The sequence below is a fragment of the Typopeltis vanoorti genome, chromosome 5 (genome assembly GCF_054136105.1).
Source record: "Typopeltis vanoorti isolate ZY-2024b chromosome 5, IOZ_Tvanoo_1.0, whole genome shotgun sequence".
Classification (NCBI taxonomy): domain Eukaryota; kingdom Metazoa; phylum Arthropoda; class Arachnida; order Uropygi; family Thelyphonidae; genus Typopeltis; species Typopeltis vanoorti.
Window position 1 is genome coordinate 169,647,494 of NC_143553.1, and position 25,750 is coordinate 169,673,243.

Here is a 25,750-nt window from a genome sequence, read left to right on the forward strand (position 1 = left end):
TTGGTAACAAAAAACTCCGTTTGAAGTATTGATTATTATTTGAAGGAAGATAATACAGTAAAAACCACTTATTGTGATCTCTTTGGGACAGTCACTTTTCAATAAATAACCAGCTGATAACATTAAGCAAAGAATAAAAAAATTGCATCATTTATTTCAATTTATTGTTATGAATATTATTCATTTAATTTATTATTATAAACAACTTTTTAATAAGCAACAACATAAAATTTATTGGGGTGCTTAAGGGTCAAAGCTGTATAACTGAGAGGAGACCTCCACATAGCCTTTAAAGGAATGCGGAGAACCGATCAGGGCTTCTGACCTAATGTCCAATCCTCACCTTCTCGTGGTGCACCCTGTTGGGTATCTACTTTGATACTGAACGAACGAGGATGGGCTGGCAATTTGGAATTTAGCCGACCAAATTGTATTCTTATTGGTTAAACCAAAATAAAAAATGATGGTACAACATGACAAAATTTCATGCCGGCTGGGGCGTCGCCCGGTTAAACAAGGCCCCCGTTGTTTTCGCCAGGGAACCAGGGCGAACAGCGAAAAGTCAGCTACTGGAACAAATCTGAAAACAAACCCCAACTCAATATCACCAGAGTTAAAGATCGGTACTATCAACGTAAGAAGCCTGAATGGCAAAGAAATGGAGCTAGCTGAGGAATTAGATAAGTACCAGATCGACATAATAGGGGTGACTGAAACAAAAAAGACCAAAACTGGTGAGATCTTTCTGAGCAATAAATACAAAATGTTATATTCAGGCAATGACAATCAAGGAAAAGAAGGAGTAGCCATAGTATTCAACACAAAATACGAGGCTAATCTTCTTGAATGGCAGTCAGTCTCAAGTAGAGTAATGTGGGCAAATATGAGAATGGGGAACTGGACAATGAGACTTATTTGTGCCTATGGTCCCACAGAAGGTTCTACTAAGGTAGAAGTGGAAGAATTTTTTGAGGCTTTAGAAAAAGCAACGGACACAATGAAAAAGGAAAAGTTGGTCCTTGTTAGGGATCTAAATAGCAGAGTAGGAAATGACTGTGAGACATACAAAAATATTTTGGGAAAATTTGGAGAAAAGAGCAAAGCTAATAATAATGGCAAATATCTGTTGGATTTCTGCTCAGGACATGGACTGGTTATTACTAACACCATGTTCCAACATAAAAATGTGCACAAATTCACTTGGAGAGAAGAGGCTAGGAATAAGAAAAGTCTCATTGACTATGTTATTGTTGATAGTGATTTTTTCTCCCTGGTGCAGGACACCAGAGTGTACAGAGGATTTGAAATTGGAAGTGATCACTTTTTAGTCTTGAGCAGGATAAAATTGAATTTCATATTGAAAAGAATAACATGTAAGAAAGTTTTAAAGCGAATAAAAGTTGAGCAGCTCTCAGATGTGAACTGTAGACTAAAATACAGAAATATTATTGAAAAGAAAATGAAAGAGTTTGAGAACAGGAATCAAACCTAGGAGATTCAGTGGCAAACTCTGAAGGAAACATTGATTGATTCTGCCAGAGAGGCATGCGGTGAGGTTGTGTGCAAGGATAAAAAAATCAGAACTCCCTGGTGGACACAGGAAGTTAAAGAGGCAGTGAAGGAAAAGAAGAAAGCATATCAAAAGTTCCTGGCAAATAAGTCAGCTTTTACTCTTACAGAATACAGAGACAAATGTAAGAAAGCTAAACAGTGTGTAAAACTAGCTAAACAAAAGTCAAGGGAGGACTTTGGCAAGAATATAGAAAATAAATATCAAGAAGGTGGCAAAATATTCTGGAGGTTGTTGAAGAAGCTTAGGAATGGAGGAAAGAGTGCTGTAAAAGGAATTAGAGATGATAAAGGTGAAATGAAAACAGGAGAAAAAGATATCCTTGAAGTATGGAGTAATTACTTTGAAAAACTGCTAAATGAAACAAGCAGTGATGACAGCACAGTGATAAAAAACACTGACCAGGCATGCAGTCAGGAATACATATCCATACATGAAGTAGAAAAAGCCATCAAAGGCTTGAAATGTGGAAAGGCAGCAGGAGTAGATGATATTCGACCAGAAATGCTGAAGTATGGTGGTATAAGAGTCTTACAGTGGCTGCACTGCATAGTTCAGAAAGCCTGGACAGAGGGACGAATTCCCGATGATTGGAGTAGAGCTCTCATAGTACCCATATATAAAAAGGGAAATAAAACTGAATGTGAGAATTACAGAGGTATTTCCCTACTGAGTGTTCCTGGCAAGATCTATGCAAGTATACTTGAGAAACGGTTGAGAAGAATTGTGGAAGAAAAGCTTGGTGAAGAACAAGCTGGATTCAGGCCAAATAGAGGCTGTCAGGATCAGATCTTCACTTTACGACAAATAGTCGAGAAAGCATGGGAATATAACAAAGATCTATATTTAAGTTTTGTCGATTTGGAAAAGGCATATGACAAGGTGCCAAGAGAGAAGCTATTCAATACACTGCAGTTATATGGTGTCAATGGAGCATTATATCAAGCAATACTTAGTCTTTATTTGAGTTGTGAGTCAGCAGTTAGAATTGAAGGAAGTACAGGAAGATGGTTTAATGTTAAATCTGGTGTGAGACAAGGATGTACATTATCCCCTCTGTTATTCATTATCTATATGGATCACATTATGAAGGAATGTGGTATTAAACCTGATATCAAAATTGGAGATGTTAATGTCAGCTCTTTGCTTTATGCGGATGATGTTATACTTCTAAATAAATCCGCTACAAGTCTGCAAGATTCTCTGACTAAATTGAATAGTTGTTGTAATAGATATGGTATGAAGGTCAGCAATAAAAAGACAAAGACAATGAAAATAGGCAGAATCATTGAAAATGTCAACTGTGTTGTGAATGGAGAACCTGTGGAACAAGTAAAACAGTTCTGCTACTTAGGCACAATTTTTACTGAAGATGGTAAACTAAATATAGAAATAGACAACAGAATCAGCAAAGCTGGTATCGTGGGAAGTCAATTGAATAAATTCATATGGAATAAGAAAGAAATTAGTCGGAACACTAAATTAGCTGTATACAAGACAGTGTTCAAACCAGTTTTAACTTATGGATCTGAGAGCTGGGTCAGAAGTAAAACACTTGACCAAAGACTAGAGACCGCAGATATGAGAGTCCTGAGAAAGATTAGAGGCGTGAACAGATGGCATCAATGGCAATATCATATTAAAAATGAGGATATTAGGAAAGAACTCGACATTGTCAGTATCCAGGAATGTGTTAGCAGAGCTAATCTCAGGTGGTATGGTCACTTAAATAGAATGGGAGAGGAAAGATTAGCAAAACAAGTGTTCTATGCCAGGTTGGCAGGAAAACGACCCAGAGGAAGACCAAGATATAGGTGGATTGATACGGTACAAAGTGCCTTAGACGATAGAAATATAAGATCTGATAATGTTGGAGTCTTGACAAGTAACAGACTGATTTGGAGGAAAATTGTAGATAGGAAGTTAGTAATGATGTAATTTTTTCATGTAGTACTGTCATATCCTGTACATCCCTTGAGGGTACATGGCAGGAATTTGATGATGATGATGATGATGATAAAATTTATTTTAAAAACTTATCTAAGTATTGTCTCTTGTGTGTTTGAATATAGTAGTTCATGAATAAATTGCTCATACTCATAATGCCTTTCGAAGTTTCATGCTCTATGTTGCACACCGCTAAATCCCAATGCAAGATGCAAGAAGCTCTACGAATACTTCGTAGAGCTTCTTGCATCTGAATACGAATACTTCATAGAGCTTCTTGCATCTGGGCATTGCTTGGAGGAGCTTCTAAACTTTGTTCTTCTATACTTGTATTAGGCTCACTTTCTTCTACTAGTTTAAAGTTCTCATTGGAAGCAGCTTGACATATTTCTGCCACTGCCACACTTCAACGTTGTTATCAATATCCAACCAATTTTCACATTCTTCTTTTGACATACTGTCTAGGGTTTTATCAAAAATTTCATTTGTAAGATATTCAAATTCTTCAAAGAATGAATTTCATCACCCAGTAACTTGAAAAGGTTTGGATGTTTGATCTCTGGTAGAGAGCTCCACATGACTCTTAACCCATCCACAGTCGCTCAATCAACACCATGAATGAGATCGATCCAGACACTACCATAGACTAGCTCGATAAGGAACTAACACTCAGCTTCTTAAAAAAATACTTCTAAAAAAAAGTTAGAGCTTGAATAGTGTTCTATACATATCATGAAATCTAATGCAGAAATTTACAATGGCATTGTGAAGTTGTGACTGAGTCTTCGCATGCTCATAATCTGAACAGGCTGAATCCAAGCCCATATAAAGAATCCTCTCGTCATGATGATAATCGAACTCCAGTCTTTTCCAATCTAAGGGCGAAATGTCCCTTTTTTTTCTTCCAAGTGCTCTATGGAAATGCTTATAAAAAACATTGTGGACACTGCAGTCAAAATGCATTATGTCCTTAACAGTTCTGAGTGACCATACAGCTTCTATTGATGTCCAATGAACAGATGGTTGGATGGATAGTTCTGTTGTATCATTGCCCACAGAAAAAAAACAGACTTCCTACTTCTCCTCCAATTCTTGCACTACTGGGTTTGGCAGTGCAAAATCAGCAGTCTCCAAATTGTTTCAAACACTCAATATTCAATGCCTGGTTTGTCCTTTTGCCAAAAAAAAAAAAGGGATCAAAGAAATTTCGCACAACTTAAATACAAAAAAGTCTCCTGGTCCTGAAGACATTCCTTTGATGGTCTTAAAAGTTTGTGCTCCAGTGTTGATACCAATTCTATGTGGCCTTTTTACACCCTCTTATTCCACTAGTATCTACCGTGCTATCCTGAAAACTCTCTCAACTAATAAATGACTGCCAGTGTTGATCAATAGGCAATCTACTCAGTTATGCCCACCATCTGGACAAATATCATTCAAAAGTCTGATGAGTGGTTATCCTTGATATCTCCAAGGCTTTTTGTCTGGGTCCAGCAAAGGCCTATTAAGTAAACTCCCATCATTTGGTCTGCCCACCCTCACTTCTGAACTTAGACTGCCAACTTTCTGAATGGATGCTCACTTCATGTGATGGTGGATGGTTCCCTGTCTTCACATTTCTGTGAAGACAGGGAACCATATTTCTCCAGTACCTTCTTCTCCCTCAGACTTCTTGCTTTGGCATTCTATCATACGCTTTCTCCATATCAATAAACACCAGTTGTAGCTCCCGTTGTAGCTCTCGAAACTTTTCCATTATTTGCCATAACCCAAAGATAGCATCCATTGTCGATCAACCAGGCATGAAGCCAAACTGCTCCTTTGCAATCTCCACCTCCTCCCTCAGTCTTCCATCAAGAACCCTTTCTAAGATTTTCATTGTGTGGGACACCAACTTTATTCCTCTGTAATTCTTACAGTCTTGTGCATCCCTTTACCCTTGTAAATAGGAACAAGAGTACTTTCCCTCCACTTCTCAGGCATTTTATCCTGTTGGCAAACTTTTATGAATAGATCCCACAGAAGGTCAATACACTCTTTCCCCTAGTGCAGTGATGGCGAACCTTTTTACCCAGGTGTGTCAAACATCTTTTTTTTTTTTAAATATTGACGTTGTTGATGTGCCACTTGCATACATGCATTATAAATTTAACTACTTAATCATAGATGGTGACTTATACGTATCATATTAGGCTATTTATTTAATAGGACATTATTTAATATTTAATAGGATATAAAATCTATGAATTCACATTATACGATTACTTTAATAAACTGAAATTATTGAAATTAGTTTTTTCATCAGAATACCAATATTTTTCAACATCCAAGGTGTGTCACCTGAAACCCTCAAGTGTGTCACAGTGCTGACACGCGTGTCATAGGTTCGCCATCACTGCCCTAGTGCCTTCCACACCTCCACTGGGATTCTGTCAGGGACCCACCAATTTTCCCATTCTGCATCCTCTTTACAGCCTCCTCAACTTCCACTCTACTGATGTTCTGCACCATCCCTTCATAAGGCTGCCCATCCTCTCTGTGAGTCCTCACATTTTCCTCGTTCAAGAGCCCTTCAAAGTATATTCTCCATCTGTTTCTTATATCCACATCCCTCCTTAATACTCTTCCTTCAGAGTCTCTGATCTGCCTCACATTTAAGAAGTACTTTGATGCCTTATTTCTACATTTTGCCAGTCGATAAATTTTTCACTGTCCTTCCTTTGTTTCTAATTGATCATAAAGATCTTGATACACCACTGCCTTTGCCTGCACAACAATTCTCTTGGCTTCTCGCTTTCTCTCTCTGTACTCCAGTTCTCAGTCTGTTCTCTTCTGCTCTTGACTCGTCCCACTTCTTCTTCTTTGCCTCTTTCTTAGCCTTTGCTGCTTCTTGCACATTATTCCACCACCAACCCTCCTCCTGCTCTCTAATCTTTCCAGATGTTTTACCAAGCACCTCAATTGCACAACTCAGAATTGCTTTTTCCACCAATCTTGTACGCTTTCTAATCCATCCAAAATCCTCTCTAATGCCCCCTCCTTAAAAAAGTTCCTCACGCTCTCTTCTTTTAAGTGAAACTATTTAATTGTCTTCATCCCACGGCTTCCAAAGGTTCTTATCGTCAACTTTCTTTTAACCACCTTACCGGCCATTATGGATCAAATATGCATTCTCATACACTTCGTATCCATCATATATTTCAATGTAATATCAATGATATTATAATTTTAATATGCACTTCGCATCCATGGAAAGTTGGACGTATATATACGTTCTGGCCAGTAGCGTGGTTAAAGTCCATGCACAGCAGCCGGTGTTGCTGCTCTGATTTTTTTTTTTTTTTATAAACATCTTCCATGCTGGATATGAAGCCTGCATTCCACATTCATTCTGCACTAACAAAAATGAGCAGCATACAGTAAATAACTTTTTTTTTCTTTCCCCGTGAACACCATTTCTACCAGATGCCCAGATATCCTTAATTTATTTATAGATTAAGAAAACAAAAACAGAGCAACGTTCATGCATGGTTATCTCATGCCCATATTGAGTGGAAGTCAATTCAAAAACTGAGAATGTCATGCTTATCAATTTAGTAATATTACCTGTAAAGAGTTGAACCATACATGTTTCTTTGGAAACAGTTGGAATTCTATCCAGTTCTTCCTGTATTAATGCATTTTTGTCCAAATGAAGTTCACTTTCCATTGACTGTTCTGGCAATGTTGCTTCAGATATCTCTTCAACCTTTATGTCACTTTTTGGTTGATCATCCTTGGACACCTTCAAAGATTTTCCATGCTTCTTTTGTAATAACTTCTTTCTTTTCCCTTCATATATGATATCACTCTTTGAGAGAATTATCTTCTTCCTTTCTTCTTTGTAGAGCTCACTCTAATATATATAAAAGAGTACATTTAAATTCTTAAACATAAACGATTATATAATATTTGTTATCAATTAACTAAACTTTTTATGTGTGAATAATATGAGGGGGATATGAAAAGTTCTGAAAAACACCTAGAACAAAATTGATATTAAAGCAACAGATATAACCACAAGAAAGAATATACTAGTAGCAGAGTTGTTTGAAGTTTTTCCACTTGGTTATACTACAAACTAAAAATACCAAGAAATCATTTGGGTCTGGCTCCCACTGAAGAGACCTCAATAAAGGTTGAAACCGTTCTGGGTAGTGACCCTTCCCATAATGCATAGCATTATACATGTCCATAAGGATATGTGATTTGCATTATGGGACACTAAGGCAAGTGATGTTGGAAGTTTAAGTCTAAATCCAGAGTAAATTGATAATAAGGTGGTACACCTGTTGGCAACTCATATAGGTAAATATGACCTCTCTATTACTTCTGCCTTAGTGTCACCACCTCTGGGTCTGCCTCCCATTGATGAGACCTCAATAAAGGTCGAAACCGGTCTGGGTAGTGGCCCTTTCCTCAATGCATAGCATTATACATGTTCGCAAGGACGTGCTTTGCATGGTGGGAGATAGTGAGACAAGGAGTGATGAGAGCTTGGTCCACCTTTTCTCCGAGTGGCAACAGTTGCACCACCTGCTACAGTCCTGAAGATATTTTCAGGTGCAAACTTTGTTTGCTCACACTTGGATAAAGGATTAAACTAAATTTATTAAAGGCAAGTGATGTGAAGTCTTGGCATCTTTATATGAGTTGTCCCAGTCCTGAAAATAGTTCAAGTGCAAACTTGCTTACTTACACTTGGATAAAGGATTAAACTAAGTATATAATTTCTTAGTATCTTTAATTTGTAGTATAACCAAGTGGAAAAACTTCCAACAACTTTCTCTCATCTAGAGTTATTTAATAATAAGGTGCGACACCTTTTGGCAACTCGTATATGAAAATATGACTTCTACATTATTTCAACCTTGGTATCACATCTGGGTCTGGCTCCCACTGATTTTTGGCAAGATAAGTACTTTGGTTTTCTTTCATTTTGTTTTTCACTTTGATTTTATTTCACTGGTGCTAGTGGTGGTTTCGTCCCCACTAGCACTGGTTTTTTAAAATAAATATTAAGATTGCTGGTAGTGCAGTTAATATCTGCATTAAAGGATTACTTTTAGCAGTATCACGGCCGCCATTTTATAATAGCTCAAATAAAGCATTTGCTGGTGGTGTAGAATTATTTCTGTATCATGGGATTATTTAATTCTTAGTTTTACAACTGAAAGGATTTTTTTTTCTTACAATCAGATGCAGAGGTTATAGTCTTTTTCCCACTTGAGATAATGGTACCAATTCCTTCAAGAGTTCAAACTCTAGGAATTGAAATTCCCGGATATGAAGAAGCGAGACAGGTAACTAAGGTTTTAAAAGAGATGGTTGGTGCAAACAAGATTTATTGTTGTATTGATATATATAAGACAACTGCATTAAAAGATGTGGAAACTATTACAGGGTTTTACTTTCGAAGGTAGCACAATTGTTCCTGTAATGGTCAGGAGCCAGGTAAAAACATAAAAATCAAAAGATTTCGGATGGAATATATAGAGAATAGTAATGAAATTCTTATACAGACATTTTTGAAATGGGGTAAGATTAGTAAATGAATGAAAGGGTTTATCAGGTGAAGATCCAAATTGGTTTTCTGGTGATGTCACCTTCACAATGAATATGAAGATGCCTGGACCAAATTTTGTCAACATCAATACAATCCAAGTTAAGGTAAACTATCCTGGAGTACAACGTCAATGCCTGCATTCTGGTTCATACGATCAATTGGGTGGCAACTATCCCAAATCTAAATGTTTCAACTGCACGGAGATCGGACATATCGCTAATCAGTGCCTCAAACCCCGAGGCGCTGATTAAAAATGTGACAGTTCTGAACACTGTGTTAACACCAGTCCTTTTAGAACTTTCGCAGAAAGAGTGGGAGCAGGGTAGAGCCAATTAGAACACCATATATATCAGAGAGGCATAAGGAAGAGTTCCCAGATCTTCTGTCTAGTAAAGATGGCACTTTTAAACAAAGTACATTTGATAAAATCATAAAAAAGTGCACGACCAAATCAGCTAGAAATTAGCCCTAAAATTCCAGATCTGCAGAAGCAACTTTCCCAGTCAAATACTGATGGAACATCAGTTGAAATTATCAATAACGAACCTAATATAACAACCGAACAGGTACAAAACAAAATGCAAAAACATGATACTGTTCTACAAGGAGAAACTGGAGAGAAAACAGTAAAGCAAGTAAGACAACTGAAAGAGCTTAATATGCAGAGAAGATCATCAAAAAGGAAAAATGAATTAATAAAAAAAATTGAAGAGAAACAAAAAAAAATTTAAAAAAAAGAACTGCCTCTAAAAGAAAAAGAATCATCAAATAAAATTGTGGATCATCAAATAGAAACTCTTCAGGCTCAAAAGAATTTATGGATTATGAAGAACCAACTCATGCTAATAAAGAGAAAGCAAAAGATACAATTAAAGAAAATATAATAAAGTTTAATGATTCAAAGTTTTCTCAGTATAGTTATTACCTACATGAAAAGAAAATAACCAGCTTCCAAATCAAGAATGACAGACATGAAATTGAAGCAATGGAAAGCAACTGTAAAAAACTGGAAAACAGTTTACAAGAAGTAGGTTACACAATTGCTCCTCATTGGGTTCATCCAAAATTTAGAAGTTAAAGACTTACTATGATTAATGAAGTGTCACTGGTATCTCCTTTTTCTGCATTGCCTCATTAAATGTATGAGGATTCCAGAGCCAAATTAAACAAGAAACTATATGGAAACTTATGCTATGCCACAATATCAGGTTTTTGTTTCTCCAAGAAACATACTTCTGCAGTTATAAAGATATAAAAAGTTTAACTGATAGATATCCACTTCTTTCTTATTAGAGCTTTGGAAGATTTAACAGGGCTGGAGTAGGAGTTCTTATTCTTGTCCCCCCCCCCTTCTTAGGTCATTCTGTAATATCCAAAAGGGATGCAGAAGGGACAGTTCTGATCCCTTCTTGACAATAGATTGGAAATACTGTGGATGTGTAATAAGGTTTATAAATGTTTATGCTCCATCCAATGGAACAGTTAGACGAAAAGTCTTCTGGGAATTGGAATCATATTTATATGGCACCCACTGCATCACTGCAGCTGGAGACTGGAATTGTATTGAAAACCTGGAGATTAGGATTTGCAATCCTAATCTACAGGCACACACATACATGAATCAGGGTATTGGTACTCTGATGGTCTCATGGTCCAGAAGAGATATCTACTTTTTCCACTACATGGAAAAAGTAGATATCTCTTCTGGACCATGGAGACTTACACCAAATTTTCTGTTGATCTTTTCAACTAAATTCCAGAAACTACAAATTAAAGATATCAAGAAATCATTTCTTGGTATCTTTCAAGAAATTCCAGACCCTCTGTTCAAATTGGAATAATGTTACCTGGAATTGGGATATGTGTTTAAAATTCAAAGAAGCAGTAAAGCAGAATATGATGGAATGGAGAAAGGAACAGGCTTTCCTCAAAAGGAAAAAGTTGAAAGACCTGCTAAAGAGAGAACTGGTTCATAACAAACCAATACAATGGTATAGAATGTAGCAACATCATTAGAAACATTAACTTAGAGATAGCACTGGAAAGGCAGAAACAAGTACAAGAAAGAAATTTTAAGATAAGAATACGGCAGCACTTAGCAGACAGTCCTTCAGCTGCATTCTTCAATAGGCAATTCACAAAATTTTGCAAAGAAAGGACTCAAGTCTGTGTTGATGTAGATGACATGTCCACCACTCAAGACATCCCTGACTCCTTTCAAAAACACTACAAAAATCTGTTTGAAGACAATGGTACTGTTGGAAATTATAACTCTTGGAACAATAATGGCTTTCCTGTTCATATCCAAGATGGGCTTAACAGACCCATTACAGCATCTGAAGTTGTTATTATTATTACGGGTATCTCCATGGAGTCAGTAGACTCATCGTGGGTGACCCAAACTAGCAAAACAATATCTGTCATATCTCTTCTTGAATTTACCACAGCCTATAAAGAATGCCAGACAAGATACAAAATCAGCTAGAAATTCTAGTTTCTAGCTGATTCTAGAAATTCTAGAAAATCCCCAGGACCTGATGGTGTATGGATAGAACTTTATTGCGGGGCCTGGGATTTTATTCTTTCCATTCTAGTAACATGATTTAATTCCTTTCTCTCATCAGGACACATACCAAGTGAATTTGTAGCAAGCCACACTATCCTCATTCCTAAATACCTCATTCCTAAATATCCATACCTTAATCAGCAGCTGGAGACCTATTTCTCTATCTAATACTGACTACAAGATATTTTTTTTGCATTATCAATAACAGGCTCAAAGTAGGTATGAGATATATAATTAAAAGCACACAGGTGTATGCAGTACCAGGTCGAGTAGTAGAATTTAATCTATTTCTGCTACATGATCTAATCTGTTAAGTTAACACGAAAAAGCAGTCGATGCCAATGCTATCAGTAGATCTTACTCAAGCATTTGATGATGTCCGGCATCCCTTTCTATTCCACTTCCTCCAGCAAATTGGTGTAGGTAAAAAACTGCTATCCGTTATCAAAGGAGCCTATGCCAATTCAACCACTCGCCTCCTAGTTAATGAGTTCCTGTCAGATCTGGTAAACATTTGCAAAGGAGTCAAGCAAGGCTGCTCTTTGCACTTCTTGAACCTTTCTTACAGGAAGTCAACAATACACATGCTGTGAGAGGAATAACAGTTCCTTGAACTATAAAGGAAAATAAGGTATTAGCATATACTGATGATGTAGTGGGAATTTTGAAGGATAATGATTCCATATATATATATGTTTTTTTTTTTTTTTTTTTGGTATTTTTGAAAAATTCAACAAAAGCAGCGGAGTAATTATTAATGCAGACAAGACAAAATTAAAAGTTCATGGAAAGTGGCATCTCGGAGGCATTCCTTTTGAACTAACCCTTAAAAGAAACCCTTCATTATACTTTTAATTCTCTTCTCCACTTACCCAATATTACCAGTCCAAGAACTTATATATATAGGCTGACCATACGTACCATTTTGAACAGGACAGTACCGTTTTTTTCATATTTCCCGGCTGTTCTGTCGTTTTAATAAAATTTACTTTAATATTGGTCGATCATAAATTATTATTCATAACCTATAATCGTATATCAATATCATGGATACCAGTAATTTGTATAACCATGGAGTTGCATTATTCAATACTAAATATCAATATCTGCAGTGATTTATTCAGAGAAAATAATAAATACATTTTGCCAACACTTACGTCTCAGAAGCGGCGTATGTTCTGCTGTAGTGTTATTTTTTGTTTTGTCTGTATGCTAACCGGTGACTTTATTATTCAACAGGTGGTTTAAATTTCATATTTTTTAAAGTTTTAAGTCTATCCTTGCAATGTCAAAGAGGCAAAACTGCGGTTTTAATGACAATCTCCAGAAAGAATTCAAATTTATTAAACTGGACAAGCTGTGTAGTGATGGAACAAAAGTGGTATGCCAACATTGTAATGTCCATTTTTCTGTTGCTCATGGAGGTAGAAGCTACATCTACATAGCCAGAAACATAAGGATGCTGAAAAGACTCTGGCTTCAGTTAAAAACATTAGCTCGTTTATGCTGAGACGTGATGGTGATAGCAAAAGTGATAAAATTGCAGCAAGTGAAGCTCTTGTTGCTTATACTATGAGTCACGGCCAGAGTTTTTGTGCAAATGACTGCTTGTCGACATTGATCAATAAAAGTTATGTACCAAAATTTTCTTCAGCAAGTATCAAATCAGAAGCAATAATCACCATACATATTGGGCAAAGTAAAAATGCTTTTTAATTGTCTTACTTTTTCATGAATACAGAATATTACATAACCTCCGTCCTGTTTTTGTCTCAAGGAAATATGGTCAGCCTATATATATAAGAACTTTGAAATGTTAGAAGACTGGAAAATAGGGCTACTCTCCTTTTCTTCTAAAGCCATAGTACTCAAAACCATAATCTTTCCTGCTCAGTTATACATAATAAATATTACATGCATAACAGAAGCTGAAGAAAAGCAATTATATAGTAAACCTCTGCAAATATTTGGTACAGCCAATACCAAGAAGTTAAAAAGGAATTTCTTCATCTATTAAAGAAGCATGGAGGATTTGGACTTCCAGTCTTAAAATTCTGCTATTTAAGCAATACAGCTTTTAAAATCCATAAAATATTGCAGACTGACCACACATGCAGAAAAGGTCTGCTAAAACAATCTGGAATTGACATTCTTTCCATTAAAAAAAGTAAAATTTGGTATAAAGAAATCTTTAATCTCTTTCGCCGTGAAGTTCCACAGTTAGGTACGGACAACAATATTTTGTTTTATAACTTGATGAAGTTTCAAGGGTACCCTAACAGGAGGGATCTTGCTTGGAGAATTGAATATGGCCACCTTCCAATCAATACCATCAAATGGAGGTACTTTAACATCGGAGATCCAATCTGTGACATCTTCTACCAATTGGAAGCAGTAGAACATGAATTCTACAGCTGCCCTCTTGTTCTGCATATTTGGAACAGATTACGTATGTTGGGCATTCCATTACTTACAACAGAACAGGTTATTTTTTTACAATACCTACCACCTGTTAGCAATGGAAAGAGAATTTTGTTTTTTATAATTAATGAATTGAAATACTATTTATGGGAGGTTAGAAAGAAACATGCTTTTGAAAACCAGCAATATGACATCAAAATGCTTCATAATATTGTATTGTGGAAATTTTATTGTTCAGTCAGACTATTTTTGTATTTAGAAAGAAGCATTCGAAATATCAAATTTATCACTTGATGGTGTAGACCACCCACATTATGCAATATTCACCAGGGAGAGATAAAATTCTATCTATTCTTGCTATGAGAAGTTTTTTAAATAGTTTCATGCTCTTAATTCAATGTGGTTTTATAGTCAATTGCAGGGATGACTGGAGAGAGAGCAATCTCAGGCAGAGAAGACCAACTGAAGGCAATTAATCCAGATGGGGCTAACCACCTGGGTAAGTCATCTTAGCGCTTTAATTTCAATTGGTCTTTGGGTTGTTCATCTATATGAGATTGGTGAAAAAGGAAAACTGATAGCCTTTAACTATATGATGATATAAAAGAGCTGAGGCCTTTTCTCTATCTCTCATGCTATCTATCTGTCTTTCTTTCTCCTAATACTATCAGGCTTTGCACCCCTATACTAACTACTCTAGGCCTATTATGAGCAACCCTTTACTTTTTCACCTCAATGAAGATCGAAACTAGTCTGGGTAGTGACCCTTCCCATAATGCATAACATTATACATACTCATAAGGATATGTGCTTTGCATTATGGGATACCAAGGCAAGTGATGTGAAGTCTTAGCTACTTTATATGAGTGGCCCCAGTCCTAAAAATAGTTAAGGCACAAACTTGTTTGCTTACACTTGGATAAAAGATTAAACCAAGTATATAATTTATTGGTATCTTTAATTTGTAGTAGCAGAGTTATGAGGGTAATTTATGTTTTTATATCCTCGTATGTTCTTTCTTGTGGTTATAACAGCTGTTTTAATATCATTTTTGTTCTAGGTGTTTATCAGAACTTTCCAGACCTCCCCCCCCCATAGGAACATACTATTAAAATAATGAGAAACTAAATAATATTTAAGAAAATTCAAATCCTGAAAGGGCTGAGAAGCCATATATAAATGCAGTCAACTATCACTATAGTGATATAAAGTAAGCCATTAGAATAGTATGCTGCCTATTTGGCTTTGTCCAGGTTTTTTTTTAATACGACTCCCATCAACAAAAGTTGCAAGCTTATACTACATTAGTACCTTCAATGGGCTAATGATTTTTTTCTATTTTTATTAAATTCTTATATTTTTGTACTTTTTATTCATTTTTACCTGGTCTGGAAACCTTGCTCTAGAGACCAAACATGGAACGTTTCAAGCCACTTCAGACCACCAATTAGTAGGGACAGTGGTCTCATGCTGGGTAATGAAATTCATATCCCACCTAAAGACAATCACAAACATCCATGCAAATGGCGGTATTCAAACCTGCAGCCTTGGAGAGCATATACATTAACCACTTAGCCAGAACCTTCTACACATAGACACAGGGATATATGAAACAATTAAAATCAAAATATTTCATGCCAGATATTTCAACCTGAAAATAACAGGTCACCTTCTGGTAGGAAGGCTAGTGTGTAAAAGGTGGAATATTAGCAATGGATTATTAAAAAAATAGTACAAGATGATGATGTAAAGAGCAACATGATATGGATAAGGTGTGAATTCATATATTATTATTATTTTGGTAAACTCCATGGAGTCAACATAGTCACTGAGACTATGCCCACTCAAACATACTCATTGAGAGGCCCACTGAATCTGCAACATGTCTATCATAATGAGCTTTGAAATTATTTGCACTACCTGCATTCACAATGAGCTCCAGCAATGCATTCCACCCACTAACAACTCTCTATGTAAAAAATCTACTCTTTGCACCTTCTTCACCACATCTTTATACAACTTCCAGGGGTGGCCTCTTGTTCTTCCCATCTTAGCATCCACTCTTTTTATAATTCCTTCTGTATTAATCTGATAGAATCCCTTAACTAACTTGAAGGTCTCTATCATATTGTCTCTTTTCCTCCTATCCACCAACCTCTGTAATCCACATTCCCTCAAATGATCTTCATAACCAACACTCCAGAGTCCTGGCATCGCTTTGGTCATTCGCCTCTGGACCTTCTTTAGTGTTTCCACATCACAATGAAATCTAGGTGACCAAATCTGAGCACAACAATCAGATGTATGTGATCTGAACAATATATTATACAGATGCATTGTATCATAGCAGCAACATGATGTGCAGTCTTTCAAACACTTGTGATGTGCCCTCAGATCTTCAGTCCAGTCTACCATCACTTCATGATCCTGAATCTCATCCACTTCCTGAAGTACAGCTCTACCAATATAGTATGTAGCCTTATATCTCTGTATCCTAAAATTAATACCTTGCATTTGTTAATATTAAAACTGCAATCCCACTCATTTGTCCAAGCTAAACGTCTGTTCAAATCTTCCTGTAGAGAATTAACATCAGCATATAAAAATGTTCTGGGGAGAAAAAATTACAAAAAAAAACCCAACAAATCTTTCTTTATTAATAAGAAATCTGGTCTGGCACAGCATGGGATTAACACTGAGAACAAAACCTCCTGGTCTAGAATGCGCCTACTCCACCAATGCTACTTCAGTGTGCGGTTTCATCCACTGAAGGACAATATCATCAATATTATATTTCTGCATTTATTCCCATTAAAGAATCCCCTAATTGTTTCGAGACGTCACGTGATTTCTAAAAGTAAACATAATATACTAATGCTTCATGAAGAGGGCACTTTTTGATGTATAAACATCACATTCACATTAATACATACACCTTTGAGAGCCCTTTGGAAAGATGTATAGATGGCGCAGAATGCCAAATTCTTAGCGAAAAATTCTAGTAGTTTTAAATGCCAAAGAAGACAAGGCAGGGTGAGTTCTGAAACAATAGCACCTAGAGGCTGTGATTGGTTATTATGTCAACCAATCCAATTGAGCATTGTGATTTATCATGAGTTGCTATTTTTGTTTTTGGAGTTTCATCTGTTTTGCGTGTGTGAAGTGTGAACTAACATGGTAGGCAAGTTTTTATATATAACATAGACAAGTTTTTAATATATAATTTTCAATAAATTTATAACTTTTTGCTCATATTTACAATGGAAAACAGTACCGTAGTCGAAGGAGGTAAGCCTCGTCCTCCTCTTCTAAATTTTACACCTTTGAGTAATTCAAATATACTAACCAAATATAGCATTCTCCTTCATTATTGTTTTCTAATATACAGTATCTTAAAACAAACACATTGTCCCCCACACTCTGCATAGATCTGGTTACAATTAGTTACAATTAATTGATAAATTAAAGTGTTCAAAGTTATCCTATAATTATTTGGATTAGACCAATTAAGATGAGCACTGATGTGTAGAGGTTGTACTTTTTTAAACCTGGCTATTTTTTTCTGAATGTGCCACAGATACAGGGGTGGATTCATCTCCTATATCCATCTTGTCCTTTCCCCACAATCCATAAAATGAAAAATTCCATCAACTGAAATCCTGTATGACCCTTTCAGAAGTTTGTAAGACTCAATCATATCACCCCTCTTTCTCATGTTTGCAGTCTTCAAATTCTCAACCTGTCTTCATAATCAGTACTCCACAATCATGATATTATTTTTAACACTCTCCTTTGCACTCTCTCCACTGTATCAGAATCACAATGGAAACCAGGAGACCAGACCTGCACACAATAGTCCAAGTAAGGTCCTATCAAGACCTTGTAAAGAGGCAAAACGACATTCTTATATTTACATGTGAAAGTTCATTTCAGCATTACAATTATCTTTTGAGTTGTATTTGTAATCTTTGCTACATGGTTCCAGAACTTCAACTTCCTATCTGCTAACACTCCAAGATCCCTAGCTTGATCAGTTTCTTCTAGCATAATCCCACCAATATAATACGACATTGGATATCTAATCACACCAAAGTACATCACTTTGGATGTACTGACGTTGAACTGACATCCATTTTCCCATGCCCACAAATTCCAGCCCTATTTAAATCATTCTGCAAGTGCTGCATATCAGCAGCATATCTGATTACCCTACCTATCTTGGCTTCATCAGCAAATAACTGTATGTTGCCTGTCTTCTGGTACATGACTAGTTATTTTAAATGATTTAAATAAATTGGCATTGTGAGCAAAGGATAATGATTGTCACTTTAATGTTGCAATGTGTAAGGTTATGCATTAATTTTTTTTTTCCTAAAAGAAACTAAAAGGTGTAAGGTTATGGGTTGAAAAGGTGACACTTTGGGCTGATAAGGTGACATATGGTGTATCATACTGATTTTATTGGTTTGCTAGAAATTGATAAGGCTAAGTTTTTAGGGATAATGATGGACAAGGAATTAACGTTCAGAGGGCATATTGCAAAAGTTCGTAAAAGAGCTGAAACGAATTACTTGGATGTTGAAAAACACAATCATGATATTCATATCATGATTGTGTTTTCATAAATCATAAATATAAGGAAGTTATTATACCTCTTTATAAGGCTATGATTCAGCCATATCTTGACTACTGTGCACAGATTTAGTCACCTGGATTTCATGAGGACTAGGAGATGGTCGAAAAGATTCAGAGACAAGTGATCAAGATGGTGACAGGTCTGTGGAATACTAGGAGCCATCTGCAGAAATTCTTAAGAGTGTGGTTAGTAGGTGTGTGCAAACCAGATTTTTGGTGTGGAGAGTGGAATGGATTGAAAGAATTTGTTGCGAGTTCCCTGAAGGTGAATGAATTCAAGCAGAGGTATAATAGGATTTGTGTGTATGATGGTTGATTTGAGCCTCCAGCAATAAGTTTCTGGACTCCATAGATATGCCATAAATAATAATATAAAATCTTGCAGACTCACAGACTGAATTTGACAAAATACAGTCTACCATGCTGTATTTTGTCAAAAGTCTTTGAACCTGACAAGGGGAATTTTTCTATGATAACATTATTATTGAATGTGAGCAAGTTGCTAAAACATGGCCTTATCTTAGTAAACGCATGCTGTTCATTGCAAAGTAGAGATTCACTGTCAACTCATTTCTGAATGAGAACCCTAACCAATTTTTCCAAAATCTTCACCATCACTCCTGAGATACTGATTGGTCGATAGTTGGATACATCAGTCCAACTTTATTATATGGAAATGATACATGGACCATTAAAAAGAAGAATGAAAAATGGATTCAAACAGCAAAAATGAAATTTCACAATCCCTAAATATAAATCCAACTAAATGCTATATAAGAAAATATAAACAAAAGTTGTTAGAACATCTAAATTGAATGAACAATAACAGATTGCCAAAAATACTATATAGATGTAAAATAAATTTAAAAAGAAGAATTGAAAGATCAAGAAAACGATGATGGCATGAGACTGGAATAGGCCATCTGAACCAAAAATCATGATAGGATGAAGAAGAAGAAGACAAGGTTACACACTTTCCTTACTTATTCATTATTTATATTAATCACATTATGAAGGAATGTAGTATTAAACCTTGATAACAAAATTGGAGATTTGTAAATCTAATATAATCTTCTTTCACTTTCCTTTCCTGCATCCTAACAGACTCACTAACATCCTTAATCTTTCATTCTTTCATATTCTGCTTTCTCTTCCCTTGCACTTCTCACTTCTCCAAATGTTCTATCTCATGTTTTGTCCTGTGAAGGATTGCAGGTAAGCATGCTATCTCTCTCTCTCTCTCTCTCTTTCATTACCATCTTGTCATTCTCATTTTCCATTTTTTTTTCATGCTATCACTCATATATGTACCCTTCACCCTTGTTCACTTTCACTACTGTATTTTCAGCTATAGCCTTGTCAACATTCTCATTTGGATTTTCCTGCTTTTTATCATTTAGCACTCCACTGTCACACTTCAAGCATTTGCTTTTTGAAACATTTACCACACGTGCCATGCGTAGTAAATTGACATATTTGAATAATGTAATGTGATCCAGTCTTGCTCTCCTTCTACAAATCCTTCATCTTTTGCAAAAAAAAATACATTCGCACACAAACACACTGCAGCAGACTAAATTCCACATGTTAAATATGCTTGAAAACAAAGAAGCAAACATTCATAAAAACAGTAACCACTACACTACAAATGAATTCAATATTGCCAATTATTTTCAAAATATGATTCATCTTTCAGCTCTGAATATCACTCCTGGTTTCAGCAAACCATTCTCAATGAATGCATAATGGTGTTGTTATAGAAAGGAATGACCGTGACAAGACAATATTTTATGGAATAAATTTTTATTTTCATCTATTTTTATTTGGCATCAACAAATTTCAAGAATGTGCTGCTAAGAGGTATATTTTGTATTTCTGATAGTAAAATGTGATTAAGTTTACATTATTACTTGTCTTGTCGGGCGTAATCTCCTTCCAAGAGGTTGCTACCATGAGCTTTCACCATGTATAGTTTTGTGCTTCTCTCTTACATTCTTCATAAGACAAAATGGTCCAGTCCCGTATTTCCCATCTAATATGTTCTTTGTCTTCCTCTATTTCTTTTTCCTTGTATCATTCCTTCTAAAAGTTTTTTTGTAGGGATTCGTACCTTCGTATGTGACCAAGGTAGTGGTTTTCCTTTTCTTAATGATTTTCAACAGAGTCCTATCTTCTCCCATCATCTCTAAATTAGTTTTAGAGATGTTAGAGATATCTCTAAATTAAATAAGAAAATTTGAAACATTAAAAAGAATACAAAATAATAGGAACTACTCAAAACCACACATCAATATTGACGAAGTCGTTATCAACAAATCTTCTTATATACTTTCAGATGAAGAAAAAAGCATCCTTGTAAAGGTCTAAACTTTATTCCTTCCCCAAAAATAACCAAAGGAGACACTACTTACAAAAATAGAAAAAGCTACTTCTTTTCTCCCTCCACAAGATGCAAAACTTCTACATATTGAATCGATCTTTATTATCAATAACGCAAAACCACCTGCAGATAACATTACTTTAACAGAACACAAAGCTATTAAAAGTTTAAAAAACAACAGAGATATAATAATCCTTCCTGCGGATAAAGGCAATGCAACAGTCATCCACAACTCTGAAGATTACCAGAATGAAATGCTTGAATTACTACAAAATGATACCTACTCAATACTCGAGAGAGATCCAACTCGTGAACTTCAAAATCGTACAAACAACTTATTAAAATCAACCACTGAATTATCCCGAAACATTCGCTTATCTCTACGCTCTCTCCATCCGTTAATTCCTCGCATATATGGTGTTCCGAAAATCCATAAAGAGAACACCCCACTACACATCATTGTAGAAGATATCAATTCTCCGACGTACAACCTTTCGAAATATCTTGCCAAATACCTCAAACGTTTTTCAGGCAAGTCATCATCCTTTATCAAGAACACTACAGAATTTGTTACATTCATCAAGGATATAACAGTTAATGAAGATGAAATCATGGCTAGCTTGGACATAACTTCTCTGTTCACTAATGTCCCAACAGATGAAGTCCTAACATTACTCAAGGACAAGTTATCCAAAAAAATGTTAGCCTTGCTTACACATTGCATCAAGTCCGGTTACTTCAGATTTCAAGATACTATATACAAGCAAAATCATGGACTGGCTATGGGTAATCCTTTATCCCCTGTACTCGCAAATATTTACTTAGAGGATTTTAAGGCTATCTCTTCCTTTATTTTAACACCTAAAGTTTGGAAACACTATGTTACATGATGTCTTCATTATTTGGAGCCATGGACATGATTCCCTTATGGTTTTCCTTGACCATCTCAATAGCCAACATCAAAGTATTAAGTTTACTGCCGAGCTTGAAACGGATAATTCCCTGCCTTTTCTTGATGTCAAACTGACCCGCTCTTCTGGTAAACTCAAAATATCGATATATAGAAAGCCCACACATACCAACAGATATCTGCATAGTCAGTCCCATCACTTCCCTCCTCATAAGCTTGGAATAATTTCCACCTTGGGGCATAGAACCTGTTCTCTTCTGGATGACCCAAATGAACTTCTTACAGAAATAAACCATCTCAAAACTTCTTTCAAAGTTAATGGATATTCCAAGAGAATCATTGAAAGATTCCTTCTTAATCCTCCTTGACATCGCTCAGAAGAAACAAATAGATTCAAAGGCAATATATCTATTCCTTACATAAGTACAGTTTCACATAAATTAGCAAAAGTAGTTCTAAGAAAATACGATATCAGACCTTGTTCACTCCACTTCCAAAGATCCGTTTCTTAATAAGCCACCCAAAACCTTGTCATCATCATCTAAAATACCCTGGTGTATATAAAATATTGTGTGATTGTGATATTCCTTATTTTGGGCAGACAGACAAATCTGTCTAATTGCATATGGAAGAACACATGAGGGACCTTACTTATAAGAGACAGCAAGCCAGTGCATTATCAAGTCATATCCTTTTCTTGGCTAATCCTAATGATCAAAGCCAAAGTCACAAAGTCTGCTGGGAAAAATCTACTAACATCTTCCGTTGCAATGATGAACTAGAGAGAAAAAATCGTGGAATCTAGGGAAATCATCTTCAATCCTGTTCATCTAAATAATAACTTGAGCTACAACCTCCCAGATAGTCATTCAGCTGTAATCATACTGGTGTTCACAAGATGCTACATGCATGTACGTTCCCAACAATGCAACAAACGAAAGAACAGCTTTAAATACAACCACAACGATTTAATGTCAATTATGTATAGATGCTCTATGATGTTCATAGTTTATTTAAGCTTCAGTGTTTTAGTGTTTTTTTCTTTCTTTTATAATGTCACCTGATGAAAGCTGTTACAAGCCGAAACTAGTCGTGTTTTTATATTAAAACCTTTTCACTTAAATCTCGGTTCTAGTCATTTAATTCTTTTTTAAAAAAAAAGATATATATATAAAACTCTCTACTTGATCTAAAGTATCTTCTCTGATCTTAACATTCACATTGGGATATTTTCCCTTTTTCTCTGGTTACCAGCATGGTTTTGGTTTTTCTCAAGTTGAAATTAAGTCCATATTTGTCACTTAGTTTCAGCATCTCTTCTAGTAGATTTTGAAGAACTTTTTTATTTTCAGCCAGCAGTACCATATTGTCTGCATATCTTAAGTTGTTTATATTTCTGCCTCCTATGCTGACTCCTTTAAATTCTGCTAACTGCTGGAAGATATTTTCAGTATAAAGGTTAAACAATATAGGAGAAAGAGCACAGCCTTGTCCAACACCCTTCTTTAATGGGAATTCCTCCGAGGTTTCTCCTGATATTTTTATTCAGGCAGTTTGCTCCCAATATAGATTTATCAATAATCTGGTTCTTTACCATCTACTTCTAATTTTTTTTAATATATTCTATTAGTTGTTCATGTTCTATATTGTCAAAGGCCTTTGTATAGTCAATAAAACATAAGTAGACTTCTTTATGCTTCTCCAGATATCTTTCTATAATAGTTCTAATGTTGAAGGGTCCTTCTCTAGTACCTTTATTTTCCTGAAAACCAGATTGTGTTTCATTAATTTCCAATTTGATTTTATGTTTATTTGTTTCTAGAATGACATACAACACAACTTTTGCTTTTTGACTGATTGTTCTGTACTCTTCACATATGACTGTCATGCTTAAGGGTAAAAGCTGTATAACTGAGAGACCTCCACATAGCCTTTAAAGGAATGCAGAAAACTGATCAGGTCTTCTGACCTAATGTCCAATCCTCACCTTCTCGTGGTGCACCCTGTTATGTATCTACCTGGACAATGAATGCATGAGGATGGCAATTTGGGATTTAGCCGACCAAATTGTATTATTAATATTATATTATATTAATATTATTATTCTTACTGGCTTAAACCAAAATTTCAAATGATGGTACAACATGACAGAATTTCATGCCGACTGGGGCATCACCTGGTTCAACAAGGCCCTTGTTGTTTTCACCAGGGAACCAGAGTGAACAGTGAAAAGTCAGCTATGAGAACAAATCCTAAAACACACACCTCAACTCAATATCACTAGAGTTCAAGATCAAGATTTACTATCAACATAAAAAGCATGAATGGCAAAGAAATGGAGCTAGTTGAGGAAATAGATAAGTACCAGATCGACATAATACGGGTGACTGAAACAAAAAAAAAGACAAAAACTGGCGAGTTCTTTCTGAGCAAAAATACAAAATGTTATATTCGGGCAATGAAAATCAAGGAAAAGAAGGAGTAGCCATAGTATTCAACACTAAATACGAAGCTAATCTCTTCAATGGCAGGCAATTTCAAGTAGAGGGATGTGAGCAAATATCAGAATGGAGAACTGGACAATGAGACTTTTTGTGCTTATGGTTCCACAGAATATTTTACTATGGTAGAAGTGGAGGAATTTTTTGACGCTTTAGAGAAAGCAACTGACACAATGAAAAATGAAAAGTTGGTCTTGTTGAAGATCTAAATTGCAGAGTAGGAAATGATTGTGAGACATACAAAAATATTTGGAAAATTTGGAGAAAAGAGCAAAGCTAATAATAATGGCAAATACCTGTTGGATTTATGCTTAGGACATGAACTGGTTATTACTAACACAATGTTCCAACATAAAAATGTACACAAATTCACATGGAGAGAAGAGGCAAGAATCAGAAGTCTCATTGACTATGTTATTGTAGATAGTGATGTTTTCTCTCTGATGCGCAGGACACTAGAGTGTACAGAGGATTTGAAATTGGAAGCGATCACTATTTAGTCTTGAGTAGGATAAAATTGAATTTAATATTGAAAAGAATAACGTAAGAAAGTTTTAAAGCGAGTAAAAGTTGAGCAGCTCTCAAGTGTGAACTGTAGACTAAAATATACAAACATTATTGAAGAAAAAAATGAAAGAGTTTGAGAACAGGAACCAAAGCTTGGAGATTCGGTGGCAAATCATGAATAAAACATTGATTCAGCCAGAGACGCATGTGGTGAGGTTGTCTGCAAGGATAGAAAAATCAGAACTCTGTGGTGGACACAGGAAGTTAGTTTTCCTTCACGGCCTCATATATATATATATATATTTTTTTTTTAGTGTATATATATATATGAGGCCGTGAAGGAAAAGAAGAAAGCATATCAAAAGTTCCTGGCAAAAGAGTCGGCTTGTGCTCTTAGAGAATATAGAGACAAATGTCATCATCATCATCATCAAATTCTTGCCAAGTACCCTCAAGGGGTGTACAGGATATGACAGTACTACATGAAAAAATTACATCATTACTAACTTCCTATCTACAATTTTCCTCCAAATCAGTCTGTTACTTGTCAAGACTCCAACATTATCAGATCTGATATTTCTATCGTCTAAGGCACTTTGTACCGTATCAATCCACCTATATCTTGGCCTTCCTCTGGGTCGTTTTCCTGCCAACCTGGCAGAGAACACTTGTTTTGCTAATCTTTCCTCTCCCATTCTATTTAAGTGA

General features: G+C 35.7%; 1 protein-coding gene across 7 annotated transcripts in view; it reads right to left on the reverse strand.

Moving 5' to 3' along the window:
• Nucleotides 1-25,750, reverse strand: part of LOC150107050 (tRNA-splicing endonuclease subunit Sen34-like) — a 225,015-nt gene that overhangs the window by 143,020 nt on the left and 56,245 nt on the right. For all 7 annotated transcript variants that reach the window (XR_016548379.1, XM_090393418.1, XM_090393416.1 and 4 more), the window contains one exon: nt 7,124-7,412. Coding sequence is in view for 6 of the 7 variants with exons in the window: in XM_090393418.1 (XP_090249544.1) it covers nt 7,124-7,412 (289 nt within the window). In the remaining variant the exon portion in view is untranslated. The remainder of the gene's footprint in view (nt 1-7,123; nt 7,413-25,750) is intronic.